At 42.6% G+C, this 16,847-nt stretch overlaps 1 protein-coding gene across 1 annotated transcript in view; it reads left to right on the top strand.

Moving 5' to 3' along the window:
* The window catches only part of Adamts12 (ADAM metallopeptidase with thrombospondin type 1 motif 12), a 224,793-nt gene that overhangs the window by 162,291 nt on the left and 45,655 nt on the right, over window positions 1-16,847 (top strand). Inside the window, exons 14-17 of the mRNA XM_041631217.1 lie at window positions 5,223-5,343; window positions 7,891-8,135; window positions 9,888-10,026; window positions 15,707-15,833. Coding sequence (XP_041487151.1) covers window positions 5,223-5,343; window positions 7,891-8,135; window positions 9,888-10,026; window positions 15,707-15,833 — 632 coding nt within the window. The remainder of the gene's footprint in view (window positions 1-5,222; window positions 5,344-7,890; window positions 8,136-9,887; window positions 10,027-15,706; window positions 15,834-16,847) is intronic.

The raw sequence follows: 16,847 nt of genomic DNA, 5'->3' as shown, positions 1-16,847 counted from the left end.
AGAACTGTAGTCACCAGAAAGGTAATGCTAAAACTGACTTTTAGACCTGAGAAAATTTGCATGTATAAAGATACTATTTTATTTTGTATATGAAAACTAGTGTTTTAAGCAAAATATGAAGAGTTCTAGCTATCTACTGAAATCCATTAAATGAACTTAATAGAATAAGCCATTTTCTCTCAGTTGGCATTCTCCTCTTTTCTAGATGTCAGTTAAGATCTTTTTTAGGAGCGACAACTGGCTACTTTCTATAGATCCACACTAAATTTTTAAGTTCAAAAACGTATGTCAAAAAATATACATAATAGCCTAGATAAAAATTATCCTCCCAAGATCTAGGTTGTAGGAATCTTCTAGCGTATCTAGTCTCCTTATTCTATTGCTATATTCTCTGAATTAGCTATCAACCAAGTTTCAGATACAAAAAATAAGCCCCGACTCCTCCTTAGCAGAAAACAACAAACCACCATTTCAAAACAAGTTCTGCCACCAAGAAGTCTGTGTTCAAATTCAAGCTCTGGGAACACAGATAATGTCAGCCACTCAGTAACAGGTGGTTACAGTGTCGCTGGAGACTCTGGCAAAGAGCCAGAGAGATTGTTCTGGAAATTTTCAATCCAGGTGGTCCGAGAATGCCTTTTCCAGTGACAGATTGATGCAAGTTCCCGAGAAGTATCCCCTCAGAGTGTCTTGAGTGAGAGAACAAATTAACCGTGGGAGAGAGTGTTGGAGTCAGTGTGAGGAGCAGAAGAGAGAGATGCACAGTGAGCCTGGAGGAACAGCCATGGGTGTGGTGGGGTCATGGACCCCACAGTAAGGGTTTGGGCTCCACATTTACAGCAATGGTGAGCTATCAAAGAGCCAAGATGCAAGGTGCCCTAAGAGCTTCAAATGTGACGGGGGAAACGACTTAGCCACTCTGAACTACTTTCTACAGCTTAAACAGGAAAAATAAAACTGTAGCAGGGCCATCAGAAACTGCTTCCTATAAGCTTGGTGATTTAAGACCAAAGAAACATATTGTCTTAGAATTCCTCAAGCTAGAAGTCTTAAATGAAGTGTGGGCGTAGCCACATTCCCTCTGAAGGCTTAGTGAAGACTTTGACACCCCATGTCAGTTCTAACCTTTAGCTACCTCACTTTCTGTCTCTATCCGTCTTTATTAGGGCAGTCTTCACTCCATGTGTCTGTGTCTGCAGAACTGTTCATCTGGGCACCGGTTATTGAGTTTAGAACCTCTGTAATCCCGCGTGACCTCTTCCTCTTTTGATTATATCTGCAATGATCCTCTGTCCTCCATAAGATCACACCCACAGCAGCACAGCTGCCTCTCATCCCACTGACGGCAGAAAGGGCATTCGAAAGGTCCCTGTAGGCAAAGCACATGCGGTCAGATTCAAATGCACTTCTTTCTCTTCAGAGTCCTCCCTTATCCGCAGCAGGGAGGACTGACCTATTAGACACTTCGTTTAGTTTTTAACTCTTGGGGGAGCGTTCTTGTTTGCTTTCCTTTGCTATGATAAACACCACGACTAAACACAACCTGGGGAGGAAAAGGTTTATTTCAACTTACAGGTTACAGTCCAACATTTTTCTACACCTCAGTAGCACAAAAGGTAGCTCTGCCCTCATTGGCCTGGGTCCTCCTACATCAATTAACATTTAAGAAAATGTCCCACAGACATGCCCACCAGTCAATCTAATGGGTGCAGTTCCCAAATGAGACAACCTCAAATGACTCTGGGCTGTGTCAAGTTGACATCTGTAACTAACTAAGAAAGGAAGGTCTGTCTCCTCAGTAATCTAGAGTTCCATGACAAAATATACTAGGAAAATATTCGGGTCTCTTCTTTCCAACTCTTGCCCCTAGATATGTGTGCTGGTATTGCTGGAGAAACACGATCACCCACTCAAGTAGAAAGGAATGGACTTGAGAGATTTGTGTTTAATTTTTGGTTTGCCTTACTGTCCACATTAAAAGCATTCCTCTGCTGGTAGAGATTTAAAAAAAATACTTCAAAATCAACATGTCTCAGAATATGCTTCTCTGCCTTACTCCAAGTTAGTGGACAAATACTGAGAATATGATTTATAAAGGCCAGCCTATTAGAGAGTACACAAGGTTGGCATGAGCGTGGCACTTGTGTGAGGGCTGGCATTTTATTTCCAGCTAGTGCAAACATCTAGTTCACACATTCTTCTTTCCATTGTGACTTGTATAATTGAGTTTTGATTTTCATAAAAATCTCTTAGTGTTTTTTGTTCACCAACTAAATCAGGTAGCAGATAGTTTTTGCACCTACAAGGTAATTGGAAGTGACTAACCTGAGAATTTGATGTCAGTGGGTTTCCATGAGGCTCTGCTGGCCAAGAGGATAAAGCCTCAAACCTTTTTTCCTTCCTATGGTAAGATCTGAGGTGGATTTCTTATACCCAACATGAAAGGAAATTAAGGACTATGGTGGTTTCCCACACATTCTCATGCAGCCTGAACCAGAAAAGTTTATTTGAAATTCACCTGTTTCATAAATTTTCAGATTGATAGCCTGATTTCAGGGGTTTTGAGCCATGGAAAACTTGAAGTTTCATCATACCCTCTTTCCATTCTGGGGATTTTAGAATGAAAAAGATTTCTTAACAAATATTTTGTTAACCATGTTGACAAAAATAAATCAGAAGTGAAGCAAAGATGATTCAGAAGGACCACTGTGCAGAACACAGAATGGACTGGATCCAGGACATGGAAAGGACTGAATCCAGAGCATGGAATGAACTGGATCTAGAAAACAGATAGGCTGGGTCCAGAACATGGAATGGCCTGCATCCACAACACAAGATGGACTAGATCCAGAATATGGAATGGACTGAATCCAGAACATGGAGTGGGCTGGATCCAGAACATGGGATGGACTGAATCCAGAACATGGAGTGGGCTGGATCCAGAACATGGGATGGACTGAATCCAGAACATGGAGTGAGCTGGATCCAGAACATAGAGTGGGCTGGATCCAGAACACAGAATGGACTGGATCCAGAACACAGAATGGACTATATCTAGAACACAGAATGGACTTAATTCAGAACACAGAATGAACTGAACCCAGAACATGGGATGGCCTGGATCCAGAACATGGGATAGACTGGACCCAGAACACAGGATGGACTGGATCCAGAGCACAGGAACAAACTTGGGTTTAGTAAAGAGGGGGAACAGCTAATTCTCTCTCCAAAGGTGGGGGAGGGAAGAACACAGAATAGGTTAGATACTGACAAGGGTGAGGTGCACTGGGGGTCTCTGAAGGGCCTGATGATGGTTCCAAGGTTAAAGATTTCATCAATTCTTGGTCTGGTGTCATCTCAGCAACAGGCTAGAGTCCTCCAACATTTGCTGATCTGCCTGCTACCCCCAGTCAAGAACCAAAAAGACTAACTCTAGTGAGAAAATGAAGGGACTGCGCAGCTGCATCATCCCTGGGGTGAGAAGGAGGACTACACAGGTGTCTTCTACACAGACTTGCTGCTCCACCAACTCCAGTTCGAAAATGGTTGTTGCAGTTGGGTGTTTCATGCTGTGTTCAGTTCTAACTCTGACCAAGGGGAACTTGAAGCTGCAGTAACTGTCTGCTTGTCCCCTTCCTAAGCAAGGTCAGTCACACTTTGTCTTTATGGGTGCTTTAGTCAAGGATTCAATGGCTCTTAGATCAAAAACATTTGAGGAAAAATGCCTGAAATAATCATGTAGAGACCTTTTCCTTGTTCCTTGGAAAATATATCTTATAGTATAGCTATATATGTTATAACATATATAATGTAGTAGAACAACTGAGTATATGGAGTTACATTGTATTGGGTATTTTTTTAAATTGTTTCTCTTTTATTGAAAATAGATTGTTTTCTCATACAAAATATCCTGATTATAGTTTCCTCTCCCTTGACTGAGCCCAGCTCCTCTTCTTTTCCCCTCCCCTCATTTCCAGAATTCCCTCCCTTTGGGTTTTCTTTACTGATTCTATTTTCAGTTTCAAGTCTTGAACATTTTTATTTCTTCCTTACTGTTTATTTATTCCTCACTGTTTGTGTTTTCTTGTATTCCTTCAATGGATCTATTCATTCTTCTTTAAGAACCTCGATCATATTCATAAAGGCTGTTTTAAGGTCTCTGTATTATGCTTCAACCATGTTAGAATATTTAGGGCCTTCTGTGCTAGGATAGCTGGGCTCTAGTGGAGACATACTGCCCTGACTGGTTTTGATTGTGTTGTGACACTGGCATCTCAGCATCTAGATTTGAGATAGTTATAGGTCTAGTTGCTGATTTTTAGATTTATCTTTGTTGGGTGAGTGTTTTGCTCCTTGGTTTCTGTTTCCTCTCTGGATTTTTAGAGAGTGGAATGGCTGTGTGTTACCTGCTCTCCTGGCATGTTCTGCTGGTGTGTTCACAGGAATTGTCTGCTGCTGTTGGGGGCTGAGTAACTGGGATGAGTTTGGGGAAGGAAGATTGGAGAGAATGCCTCTGTGATCCATAGGGGATGGGGTCATTGAGGAAAAGAAGACCACAGCAGGTTTTCTACTATAGAACTAGGGATGAGATTTGGAGGATTGGATTTCAGGAGCAGTAGGAGAGGTGTGGATCTGCCTTCGGGGCTACTTATCATCCTGGGAGGAGCTGTGCTTGGGTTAACAGGTGTTGCCTGCTGGAGTTAGGGTCTGGAAAGTGGGAAGAGAGAGGTTAGGAGGGGATGACTTGTGGGATCTACAGGATATGTGGGCAGGGGTAAGGGAAGGCTATAGTTGGTGTTCTGTTGCAGCACTAGGAACTAGACTTGGAGATTTGATCTGAGGGAACAGAGAAAGAGAAGGTCTGCAGTCTACCTGGTTTTCTGGTAGGTATGGCCTCTGCATTGACTGTTATGATTAGCTTACAGATGATTTAAAGAATATGTTATATGCAAACATCATGCCCTTTGTATAAGGGATTCGAGCATCTGAAATGTTGATTGTCTTGAGGCCAACCCCCCCTCCCCATGACTGTTGAGGGATGATTCTATTTTTTTTTTTTTTGTCAATAGTAGGGCACTTTGGTTATTCCTGTGCCTGCCACCAGGAAAAGAAAACAAGCACCCCAGTTTATGATTAATAATGTGGGAGATGAGAAGTTAAGGTAGAGTTAGGTATAACGTCTCCTAGTCACGTCATTCATCCCAACCTTTTCTTCCCCACAGAGGGTCGGCTGTGACTATGAGATTGATTCTAATGCTACTGAAGATCGCTGTGGTGTGTGCCTTGGAGACGGATCTGCCTGCCAGACTGTGAAGAAGCTGTTTAGACAGAAGGAAGGATCCGGTAATACACAAACCCAGCCAACTGAAGTATCTAGGGACTTTGGAAAGCCAAAAAGAAAAAAAATTAATTTCCATGTTTTTATTTTAAAAATAGATTGTAAAAACTTCAAAATAGAATATATTTCTCACCACTAAAGATCAGCTCCCTTTGGCAGTTACAGGAAAAACATTGGTTGCTAAGAAAATACAAGAAGTGTCACACTGACCTTCGGGCTCATGGCTGCTCAAGGGAATCGATAACAGTGTGGTCTCTAGGAGGGCATCCTTCTTCAAAATATGCATCATTAAGAGTAGCAGGAGAAAGACAATGACATTGTATTAAACCAAAAACCAGGGGAGAGATGAGGTCAAAAGCTATTGGTGAAGAACATACTCAGAAGATTGGTTCTGTATTTGAGGATGAGGGAGCCAGGATGGAGCAGGTGGGAAGGCAGCAGTACTGAAATGTAGCTTCATGGTCAAAGGGGAGGAAGGACAGCAGTACTTTGGATCTCCAGCATGTGAATAGTTGTACCTTAGAGTCTCAGGGGAGCTCTTCTACCTAACATAACTGTTAACATAGACTGCTCATTTGTTGGTTTTTTTTTTTTTTGATTTTTTTATTGACCTCTACATTTTTCTCTGCTCCCCTCCCTGCCTCTCCCCTCCCCCCTTTTTAGAACATTAATTTTTATATAGTTCTTTTTCATTCTGTGACTCGTGTTAAAGACAGAGCTGTATCTGAGCCAGACACCTACAGGCTACTGCGCTCCTGTGAGGAACCAGAAGATGGATTTAATAAATTGAACGCTTTCTCAGGAAGTTCCTCACATACATTGTGAGCATTAGGCCACTAGTGAACACTGTTTGGGTTGCCACTAGCAGACATCATTGGAGGAAATTTATGCAGACTTAGTCATGTGACTGCTTTCTGAGCACCTGCTTCTCAGAAGTGACAATGACAAGGAACCCTTGCAGTCTGCAGAGGCAAAAAGAAGTATTTGATTCACTGGCACACTGGGTTCCTGGTCATTGTCACTGGGTTCCTTTGCGTTGTGATTACGGACACCCGAGAGGAAACTACTTAAGGGTGGAAAAAATGATTTTGACACAGGGTTGTAGAGATTTCAATCCATTCTTGGCAGACTGCACTGTTTCTGGGTCCTAAATGGCAGAATGTCATGGCAACAGGAGCATGTGGCAGAAACTATCAATCACATGACAATCAGATTTCCAGAGGACACTCACTGTGGTCTCCTGGCTCTAGCTAGCTCCTACCTCCTACTTTTTATTGCAGCCTGATAATGCCATCAGATTAGGTTAGAGCTCTTAGGATCCAAACGCTTCCCTGACCCTATCAGCTAATACATGAGCCTGTACACACACACACACACACACACACACACACACACACACGCGCACGCCGCACACAAGCTCTCACGAAGAATTAACAAGATGACTAGTGCCTTAAAACCACTTAGAGAAAATGTAATCTTTGAATGGTAGATCTGAGAGAATCCTTACCCATCATCCTTCAGTTCCTATTGTTTGTACAGATGAATTCAAAAGAGTTAAATGAACTGAAAAGAGGTAGATGAACTGATGCAATTCATAGAGATAATGTATAAACTGGAACACAAGGCCATCTTAAAACCCTCAGGGCTCCTGGGAAGCATAAACATGGGAGTGTAGCGAGCAAGTGAACAGAGGCAACCACTACGTGTCCATTTCTTCTCTCCCCAGTGTGCCTCCTACCATGGCAACCATTGAACAGAGGATTGCCACTGGAGTTGACCTAGACTTTAAAATAGATATGTGTTTTTTTTTTCCCAGAAAGCCAGATCAGAGCACCGGAAATAAGTTATAAGTCTGTAATTTAGGAGGAAATGAGAAGGGAAGGCTTCCTAATGAACAGGATTGTGCAATGGTAATAGAAAGCAAAGCACAGAACTTCGGTTTTCATCATGGGCTGATTGAAGCAAACCAGGTGGCAATCAATTCAAAGCTCCTTCCGGAAGTTCTTAATGAATAGCAGCTTGGGTTAAATTATATCTAAGAATCTATTTTTGACGTGATGGTGATGGTGAAGAAGGAACGTATGTGTGTAGCCAGTGAATTGCTTGGGGGAGCTGATCTGATGGTGACAATAAAAGGGGGAGGGAGCAATGCCAGTAGGAAGCTAACATGGAGCTCAGACATTTTGGACCATACTTATAGAGTCACAGAAAAATAAATGTTGGGTCAACCATAAATTCTCAGAGTCAACCATAAATTCTCAGAGTCCCATCTGTATTACTCACCTACTGTTACTGAGTTGTTGACTTGCTAAGTCATGAAGCACCTGAGAATTCTGCTCCTGCGAAGTCTCTTTCCAATTCAACACAGTTGGTGATTCTTCCCATCCCAGTGGCCATGTAGCATGGGCACCAAAGGCTGGAGATGCCCAGAAGAGGATAACAGGCTGTACTAGCTGAGAAGCGAGTATAACTTGAGAAGCGAGTATAAGTTGAGAAGTATAAGTTGAGAAGCTTATTATTGTCTCTTTCATTATTGTCTCTTTCGTCCTTAGGTTATGTTGACATCGGACTTATTCCCAAAGGGGCGAGGGATATAAGGGTAATGGAAATCAAGGCAGCTGGAAATTTCCTGGCCATTAGGAGTGAAGATCCAGAAAAGTATTACCTCAATGGAGGGTTCATTATCCAGTGGAATGGGAACTATAAACTGGCAGGGACCGTCTTCCAGTACGACAGGAAAGGCGATCTGGAGAAGCTGATGGCTCCAGGCCCCACCAACGAGTCAGTGTGGATCCAGGTAACTCTGAAGAGAACAAGGGAGCCGCTGACCAGTGTGTTTGCTGGTATCCTTCTCATTTCCTTCCCACACCATTTAATGGAGGACATTAACAGTGAGTCATTAGTTTCCTTAACAAAGAACAGGGAGGAAGAAAGATATTTGTGCTGTTTCTTCTTTGTTCTTTAGAACTGCTGAAACCTCAGGAACAAAATTCAAGATCTTAAAGCCATCCATCAGGAGGTTTGAACTTAGTTCTCAGGCTGATCTCTTCTTTGTGTGTCTAAAGTGTCCCAGGTTGGCTTCCCAGCAGTGGATGAACTGAGGTGCCACAAGGAGGGCTTACATTATAGTATTGCATCAAAGGTTTTGTCTTTGTTAGACAAAATGGGAACTGTAGAAAATGGGATGGCTGTGCTGGGTAGGTGAAAGTAGCTTGGGAATGAGAGATGGTCCAACTGAGTCAGATTTAGTCACATCCTAAAACCAGAAGGAGGTCGATTCAGAGCCAGAAGACAGAAGACTCTTGGAAGATGGAGGACAATGTTTCTAGCAACATATTTTGTCCTAGAACTACTATACATTAAAGTTAGTCCTCCACCAAGAGCTAGAGAAGGAACTTCATTAAGACAACAACTGTAATACAAGTTAATATCTGAGTGCTAACTTCATGTCATATAATAATCTGTCTGTGTAGATGGGTTTGCAAACTCCATCATAGGGACTTCATAGGTTGTTTTGAAGATTGTAAGTACACAGGGCATAGGGTGACGCATTGGCTGAATCCCACAGTGAAATGTCCATATGATTAAAATTCCTTATTTACATGGATGGAAATTTCTATATTTCAGCCAATAAACAATTGTATAAATATGGACGATATAAATATAGACAGCAAAAGTAGATGTGATCGACAAATACAGAGAGACATAGGTGGAAAACCACCCACAGCAACACATACTTCTATAGCTACTGCTAAATGAGAGACAGTCTGTAAGGTTTTATGTGCATGTGTTCATGCATGTATTTGTGTTATCATTCATGATGCAGGTGACCCGAGGCAGGTCCTATGAGGGGTGGTGGTGGGTGACCCAAGGCTGTGAGGGCCCCTTGGCAGGTGGGAGGCAGATAGATATGCCATGCCGAGAGAGCTTGGGTATAGAGTTTTTTTTAGTGGGTATTTGGGAACTGCGTAAGAGTAAGGGTTATTGGGGAGGGAGAGAAGGGGAGAGAGAAGGGGGGTCAGAAGAGAAGGAAGTGGAAGAAAGGGACGGGAGAGAGGCAGAAGCTGCCTTTTCAGACAGAAAGAGTGCAAGGACTAGACAGGAGGCTGGAGATCCCCTTGCCTTGGTGGGAAGGAGGAGATTGGGAGTGGGTGGGGCTTGTCTCTTAAAGGGACAGAGTACCCAGGTGACAGGCCAGGTCAGCAGATTTACAACAATATGTATGTGCAGGGCTGCAAATATCCCAGAGATCAGTGTCAGTTTGATCAATGACCTGCCTTATTGTATTTGACTTTTTTGAGACAAGTCTCCCGCTAAACCTGGAACCTGCTGATTCAATTAGACTGACTGGCCTGCAAACCCTAAAGCCTGCTTCTGTGGTGCTGGGATTATTGGTGCATGCTTGCACCATGCCTGGCTTTTTACATGGGTACACAGTAGGCACTGTACCTGTTTTTCCATCTCCCTAACTTCTGGGTAGCATTTTAAAATGACCTCTTTACAGTCTATACTCATGACGGTTTAACGTGGCTCTTCTCTTGCATTTTAGCTCCTCTTCCAGGTGACTAACCCGGGTATCAAGTATGAGTACACAGTCCGGAAAGATGGCCTTGACAATGACGTGGAGAAGTTTCTGTACTTCTGGCAGTTTGGCCGCTGGACGGAATGCAGTGTGACGTGTGGGACAGGTGAGGAACAACTGCTGTCTCTTGCAAACCCCACCAGCTTCCGAGTAGGTCAAAGAGATGATCTGAGTCTGTGGTTTCCGTTCTTTGCCTGCCCATCTTCAGACTCTCGCAGACGCATCCCAGAGGTCCCTTTGAGCAGTGACTGTGAGGGGTGTGGCTTAAAGGAATGGGTATTCTGCTTACATCTCATTGGTCTGCTTCTGTCACATGGGTACCACCCCACCACAAAGGGAGACTGGGAAATATGAAGATGCAGGAGGACGTGGGGAAAGCCTAGACATGGTCTCAGTGACAGATGAACTTTGTTCAGGCCAGTGAAGGCAGACGCCAGTCCTGTTGGTGTGTGGGCTCCCACTCATTTCAGGAACTTTAAAATAATGTCCTATGTGGGAGCTTTATTTCCGTGACTGTCTTTGACCAAACTGGAGTCTGTTGGGGAACTTCTTGCCTCCTTCCTGGATCTAATGTCTATAAGACCAGAGCACCTGTGTAGCAGACATTCAAGGTGTGTGGTGTAGCAGGAGAGATCCAGTGAGGGACAGAACGCTCCAGGAAGCCATTCTTCTCCTCCATAGGCTTCCTCATTGCTCTACTTGGCCTCTTTCCTTGCTTCCCTACCCTGAAGAAGCAGTCACAGAATAGGGTCTAGACTCAGAAAATTTGGTCATGCATAGTCTAGCTCATAAGCAATTCTTCCTTTTCCCAATTTAGCGTGGTAAACTAGGTATAGTTTTTAGAGGTCATAAGAATAAAATGTCTACTTTAAAAATATCTTTATTTTTAATTGTGTGTGTGTGTGTGTGTGTGTAAATGGTGTCTATGCATGTTTGTGCAAGCGCCTACAGAAGCCATGGGTGTTGGATCTCAGAGACTGGAGTCATAGGGCAGTTGTGAGCCACCTGATGTAGGTGTAGAAAGCTGAACTTGGCTTGTCTGCAAGAGCAGTACACGCAGGGCTGAGCCATCTCTCTAGCTTCTGAAACATTCATTTTTACTATATTTTATTTACTCCTTGAGAACTCCATGCATGTATATGATGTATTTTGATCATGCATGTATACATATATAAGGTTTGGAAACTGTTAAACTAGAAATCAGTTTAGACCAATGGCAGTACCTGGCAACTGTTACATGGTTGTTCATAGATAATCCATCCTTGATTCCCATGGCTGCCGCTAGCATTGCCCCTGGCCTGTGGCCCAAAGTGGGCCAGGCTCCCAGAGAAGCAAAGGCAATTTTAGCAGGAAATAAATGGGGATAGAAAACTCATTCCCCGAGGATCATTCATGAGAAAAATGAAGTCACTGTGAATATAGTTCCAAGTATGTGTTCAACCTGTGATTCTATCTTATTCTAGCTCTCAGGGAAGCTCATGTTTAAACTTTACACAGAGAAGCAGAGCCTACACCACTCTCTTCTGTTTCAAGATATAACCAGCTCAGGCACAGGATTTCAGAGCATCAGGGACAAAGAACTAAGTGGCTGGATTTTACTGTGAACATAATGCTACACCTGAAGTTAGGAAGGGACTAGAACATGCTTCACCAATGTCCCTGAGTCATTTGGTTTTGTTACAGCTTCATCCTTCATCACCACCCCTGCCTGAATGGGTAAACGTCATTCCGATTATGAAACCTCAGTGGGATTTTCACAGTGGCCGTGTAGATTCACCATATGGCCTATTGCAGTTCCAGAGCTCTCTACTGCAGTATCCGAGAGATGCAGAGGATGAGACACTGACATTCACACATTTCACACATTGTAAAATACAAAGACAGGAGACAGGACTCTGAACCATTCAGTGGCTGCTTGTTATTATCTTTAAGCTCAAAATTTCCACGTTATAAAAATAGAGAATAAAACAGGAGAAGAATGGAACGCACAAGGGATCAAAAGGTGGCAGTGCAGCCACCAAAACAGGGTGGCGTGGATACCACGCCAGCAATGTAATCTAACAGCCTCCCCGAGGTCTCTTAGGGTGGCGTCTCCCTAGTAGAAACAGTGGTTAGTTAAAATTGGAGAATGTGTTGTTGCATCCTGTTCAAACAAAACCTTGAAGACACTTTTTAATGTAAGACTTCATACAGATAATAAAACTATTCATCAGGGCAGGTTTAGCATATGTGAGCCAGTGACGATGAGCTCTAGTTTACCACACGCATAAAGGAGGAAAGTGGAGACCTAGAAGCTTTCAGCTGTACATCACCGCCCCGGTGGCATATCTACTGGTCTCTTATTCTGCTGCTCTCCTAAGAGCCATTGCTTTTTTTTTTTTTTAACCCTCTGTAGCCTGCAAAGATTAGGCCCTCTCTTATTTGAAAGTCTCCGGGTTTTTTCTCTGATATTACAGCTGTGTGCAGTTTCTCGGGTGGTGCCATGCTTGATCAGTGCGTTCCTTGAGATGCTGAAGGGCTGCTCTACCTGGTGGTTGTTAAGAGTTATGGAACTTTTTTTTTTTTTGAGACAGGGTTTCTCTGTAGCTTTGGTGCCTGTCCCAGAACTAGCTCTTGTAGACCAGGCTGGCCTTGAACTCCCAGAGATCTGCCTGCCTCTGCCTCCCAAGTTCTGGGATTAAAGGCATACGCCACCACCACCCTGCGAGTTGTGGGACCTTTTAGGCTTTTCTTGTTTTCTTTGACTGTGCACTTCACCTGACTTACACGTAGTGGCTACAGGAAGGGAGTCACAATCGAGTTAGAAAAACGGCTTTGCTTCATTTTGTCAATGGTTCCTTCACAGGGCAGAAACACCCCTGTTTCTATTATTCAACACTATTATTAAACACTCTTCAAACATAGTCAATTCTTTCACTTGAACAAATTTTCACACTTTTCCCCCAAAGTTTCCTCTAACATAACAATTAATTTATAATCATATTAATTATATTAATTAATTATATTATTTACATATTAATTATATTAATTAATTTATAACCATGTTCCTGGATTCCAGTGGGAAAAATGGTATTGGCTTTGAGATTCACTGATAGAACATGTAAGTGTGTTAGCAATAACTAAGGATAAAATCAAGCATATTCATTTATATCTAATCAATAGTTGAAGTCAGTAATAAGTCAGTGAAGTTTCTGAGCTGGAAAAGATGAATTGTGGAATTGAGGCTTCAATCATCTAAAGGAAGAAAATTGAATTATGGGAGATGGAAGCAGGTTTGAGTGGACTGGATAAATTAAAACCTCTCTTTATCCCAATCTCAGAGTGTGTGTTCAACCTTGGTCTTAAAACTTGCAGTATGCAGTGTCTTCACAGGGAATTGATACCTCATGAATATGTGTTATATAATATATGGTAGTATATAGAGAGTGCATACTGTCATATGTATATACATACATATATATTATAATAGAGAGTGCTGTGGGAATAATTACACACACACACACACACACAAACACACACACACACACACATACACTAGTAGTGGTGGGATCCAAGGTTTCCTTGACTGAGTTTAGTGTTTTAGTGAGTAAATATGGATTCATTGATCATAAAAAAAGAAAAACAGAGCCAAAGGAGCTAGGAGAGTCAAGAAAATAAATGAGACCAATATTCCATGGGAATTGAAGTTGAAAGTTGGCAGAATAAGTTGTACTTATGAATAATATAAATGGTTATCCAATCTTCACCATTTCCTTCTCACTTGGAGTTAGTATTATTTCTGTGTGCTGATATTTATGAAGTACTTTTTAGTGATAAATCTATTGATTCTCAAAATTGTTAGAATTTCACCGCATTAACACCATTTTATATAGTACTAGGATTATAATTTATGTGACAATGTGAACTTTATCTTGTACTGATATTATCGTCACGCGTTGGTGTGAAGAAAGAGATCATATTTAGTACTTCAAAGGCTGAGTTGGTACAACTTCGAGTCTCCTCAGATGATGTTCTGAGTCACTGCCTGAAGCCTCTTTGATCTTTTAAGTTATGACACTTTGGAATTGCTTCACTCTTGTTTGCAAAGCTAAGTTGTTCAGTTGCAAAGTTCAGTTATTTTATCTCAATCATTCTAGACTGAATTTTGGATAAAAAAAAACATCGTGAATAAACTAACTGAATCACAGACTCTATTTTAAAAATCCCAATGTTACGTTGAGACGGTAACAAATTGTGCCGCCTTTTTGTTCATGAGTAACTTGACATTTCCTGCTTTCGGGGCACATTTCCTTCCAAGGGAACAAGTTGTAAAACGTGGGTTACAGGTTTAAAGTCAAGGCACTTAACTGGCATTATACCACTAATATCCAGTATGATTAGTATTTGCAAAGGGATTTGCAGTCTTCTGGAAACAGCAGTGTGTGTGTGTGTGTGTGTGTGTGTGTGTGTGTGTGTGTGCAGGCACACAGATGCCAGTGTGGGTAATTGGTGGTCAGAGAACAGCTGACAAGAGTCGGTTCCCTCATTACTTGCTCTGGGCTCAGAAATCAGGCTCAAGCTGTTGGGATTAGCTGTAAAAGCCCCCAGCCTGGCGGAACAGGGGGCTGATTTCCACCTTAGAAGTTTCAAGTAAATTTCTTCAGATTAGAAATAATGTAGCGCTATGGCATCGCACAGGTTAATTGGCATCCTTACTTAGTAAAATTTCTTTGGGGGCCATGTCCAGTTAAAAAAAAAAAAAACGACAAGCTGTGGATTTTATTTTCATAGAAAAAATCATGGTCATTTAGCTACAGTCTAAGCTCATGCTCTCTGAATTTACAATGTTACATAATAGTAATCACTCTTAAAAGCATGACCTGATTCTAACCTCTCCACTAGAGCTGTTACAATCCCCATGTTAAAGAGAGCCGCCGCTGTTCCAAAGTTGGATTCCAGACTGATGAGCATATCACTGAAGAGTAACAGTCTGAGGGTTTAGTTTTCTCTAAACTGCCAAGTTCATTATTGGAGAGGAGATCATGTCACTCAGAGACCCCAGCAGGAAACAGTTGTCACACTAGAGCTCACTACCGTGGCTATGTTCACAGGTCTCGGTAGGGTTTAGAGAAATCAAAGAAGGTAAATGATGCCCATGAACACTTGGAAGGGGAGGGAAGCAAGGCTACTATCCCTAGATTATAAGAATTAGGAGGAGCAGTTAGACAAAAGATAGCACCCCAATTTCTAGACCTCCAATGGAAATGACAGTCATCCGTAGGACTATTTCCACCAGTTCAGCGCAGGGACCTCAGAAGAACAGAGCAGGTGTGGAAGGAAGAGAGAACAAGAGTGCAAGACAGACAGATGAAAGAAATCAACAGAGCCCGTGCTCTGTAAACTCAGGAATCTAAGCTGAATTGGTCTTGACTGGAGGAGGGAAGAGAGCTGGTGCTCATTCAGCCTGTATAGTTGTCTCTTCAATATGAGAAACCACTCTCCATTTGATGTAGTAAGTGCCAGTACCTCATCACAATAACAGATTGGTGAGACAGACATTTGTACAAGGCACACAAAGGTTGGAAAATTTATAATCTGTTTGGCCTCTCCACTAGGAAGACTCAAGTGATTGTAGTGATTCGGTAGAAGCCGGCGCAAATGTCTGAAAGCTGGAACCATCTGGAAGTTCAACTTTGGCTGGAAGTATCAATGCCATTCTCTCTCTAGGGCCTCTCCAAGGACATTGGCTTTTTGTACAGTAACATTAGCATGGATTCAGAATTCAACATATGTGCTTCTTTCCCCAGGTATCCGCCGCCAGACTGCCCACTGTGTTAAGAAGGGCCATGGGATAGTGAAAGCCACCTTCTGTAACCCAGAAACACAGCCCAGTAGCAGACAGAAGAAGTGCTATGAGAAGGATTGTCCACCCAGGTAACCCTTGATACCAGGCAGTTGAGCTTCTGTGAGTCCCCTGCCCAGACAGCTGATTTAACAGGGCTCCCACACTCCATGGTAATTGTGGGCTGTGTTGCTAAAGCAAAGCTGTGAACGGTTTTGTGACTGTGCTGTCAGCCTGTGGCAAGCTGTGGAAATGTTTTCTTTCCAGCGAGCTATTCTTCTTACAAAGTTGATGCATTGTATGTTTTTCTTTGCTAAGACTTAATCTCAAACTGTTGCAGATAATATACACAGCATTCACCCAGAAGTTGATTAACTATCGGGCTTGGTTTCCCAAGGGCATGTCCCCATTGAATCTAGAACATTCTCATACTGGTACTCTGAACTGACTATGTCCACTCCTCAGGTTTCCCCAAAGAGGGTACTTAGAAAACAGGCTGTTGTCTGGGCTGGGGCTGTGGTCAAGCGCTTTGCCCAGGCCTTGTTCTCCTAGCTACCGTCCACAAATCCCCTCCTATCCCTGAGGCTTTATCATGGACTTGTATTTCATCATCTCTTGGGTCTGAGAGAAGCGTGCCAGAATACAGTAAAGGATATTCTTTTCTCCTGCTGTGCTTCTAAAGCTGAGTTTACAGATGGAACTTTCGATCCACAGCAAAAGTTAGAAATGGTCCAGCTGCACAGCTTCCTCCTACACAGTCATGCAGCCATGGCAGTTAGAGGGTCAGGGATGATGTTCTCACATGGTTGCCGGGTGCCAGACAGCTACTGTGCGATCCCAGCCAGAGCAAATGCGCCCTCCAAGGTCAGATTTTCTCGGGACATGCAGTTCTCGTGCATCTTCCTAGGTCATCTGATTGCCATGATGTTTGAGAAGCTCACATACATCACCCAGAACTGCCCTTTCTCCCTCCGAAATGGTTTCACTCTTTTTCTTGAGACAGTTTTTCTTCATCAAGGTCTCAGGCTTTAAATCCAAATTCAGCATTTGTTGATCTTCCTCCAAGGAGTGTCCAAGACAGACGTTTTAAGATCTGATAAAAGTGT

This window comes from Microtus oregoni, unplaced genomic scaffold, assembly GCF_018167655.1.
Source record: "Microtus oregoni isolate MIOR12 unplaced genomic scaffold, Mior012 000036F_ref0000092, whole genome shotgun sequence".
In the NCBI taxonomy this organism is placed as follows: Eukaryota; Metazoa; Chordata; class Mammalia; order Rodentia; family Cricetidae; genus Microtus; species Microtus oregoni.
Note: the sequence above shows the minus strand (reverse complement) of the source record. Positions and strands in the feature narration are given on the sequence as shown.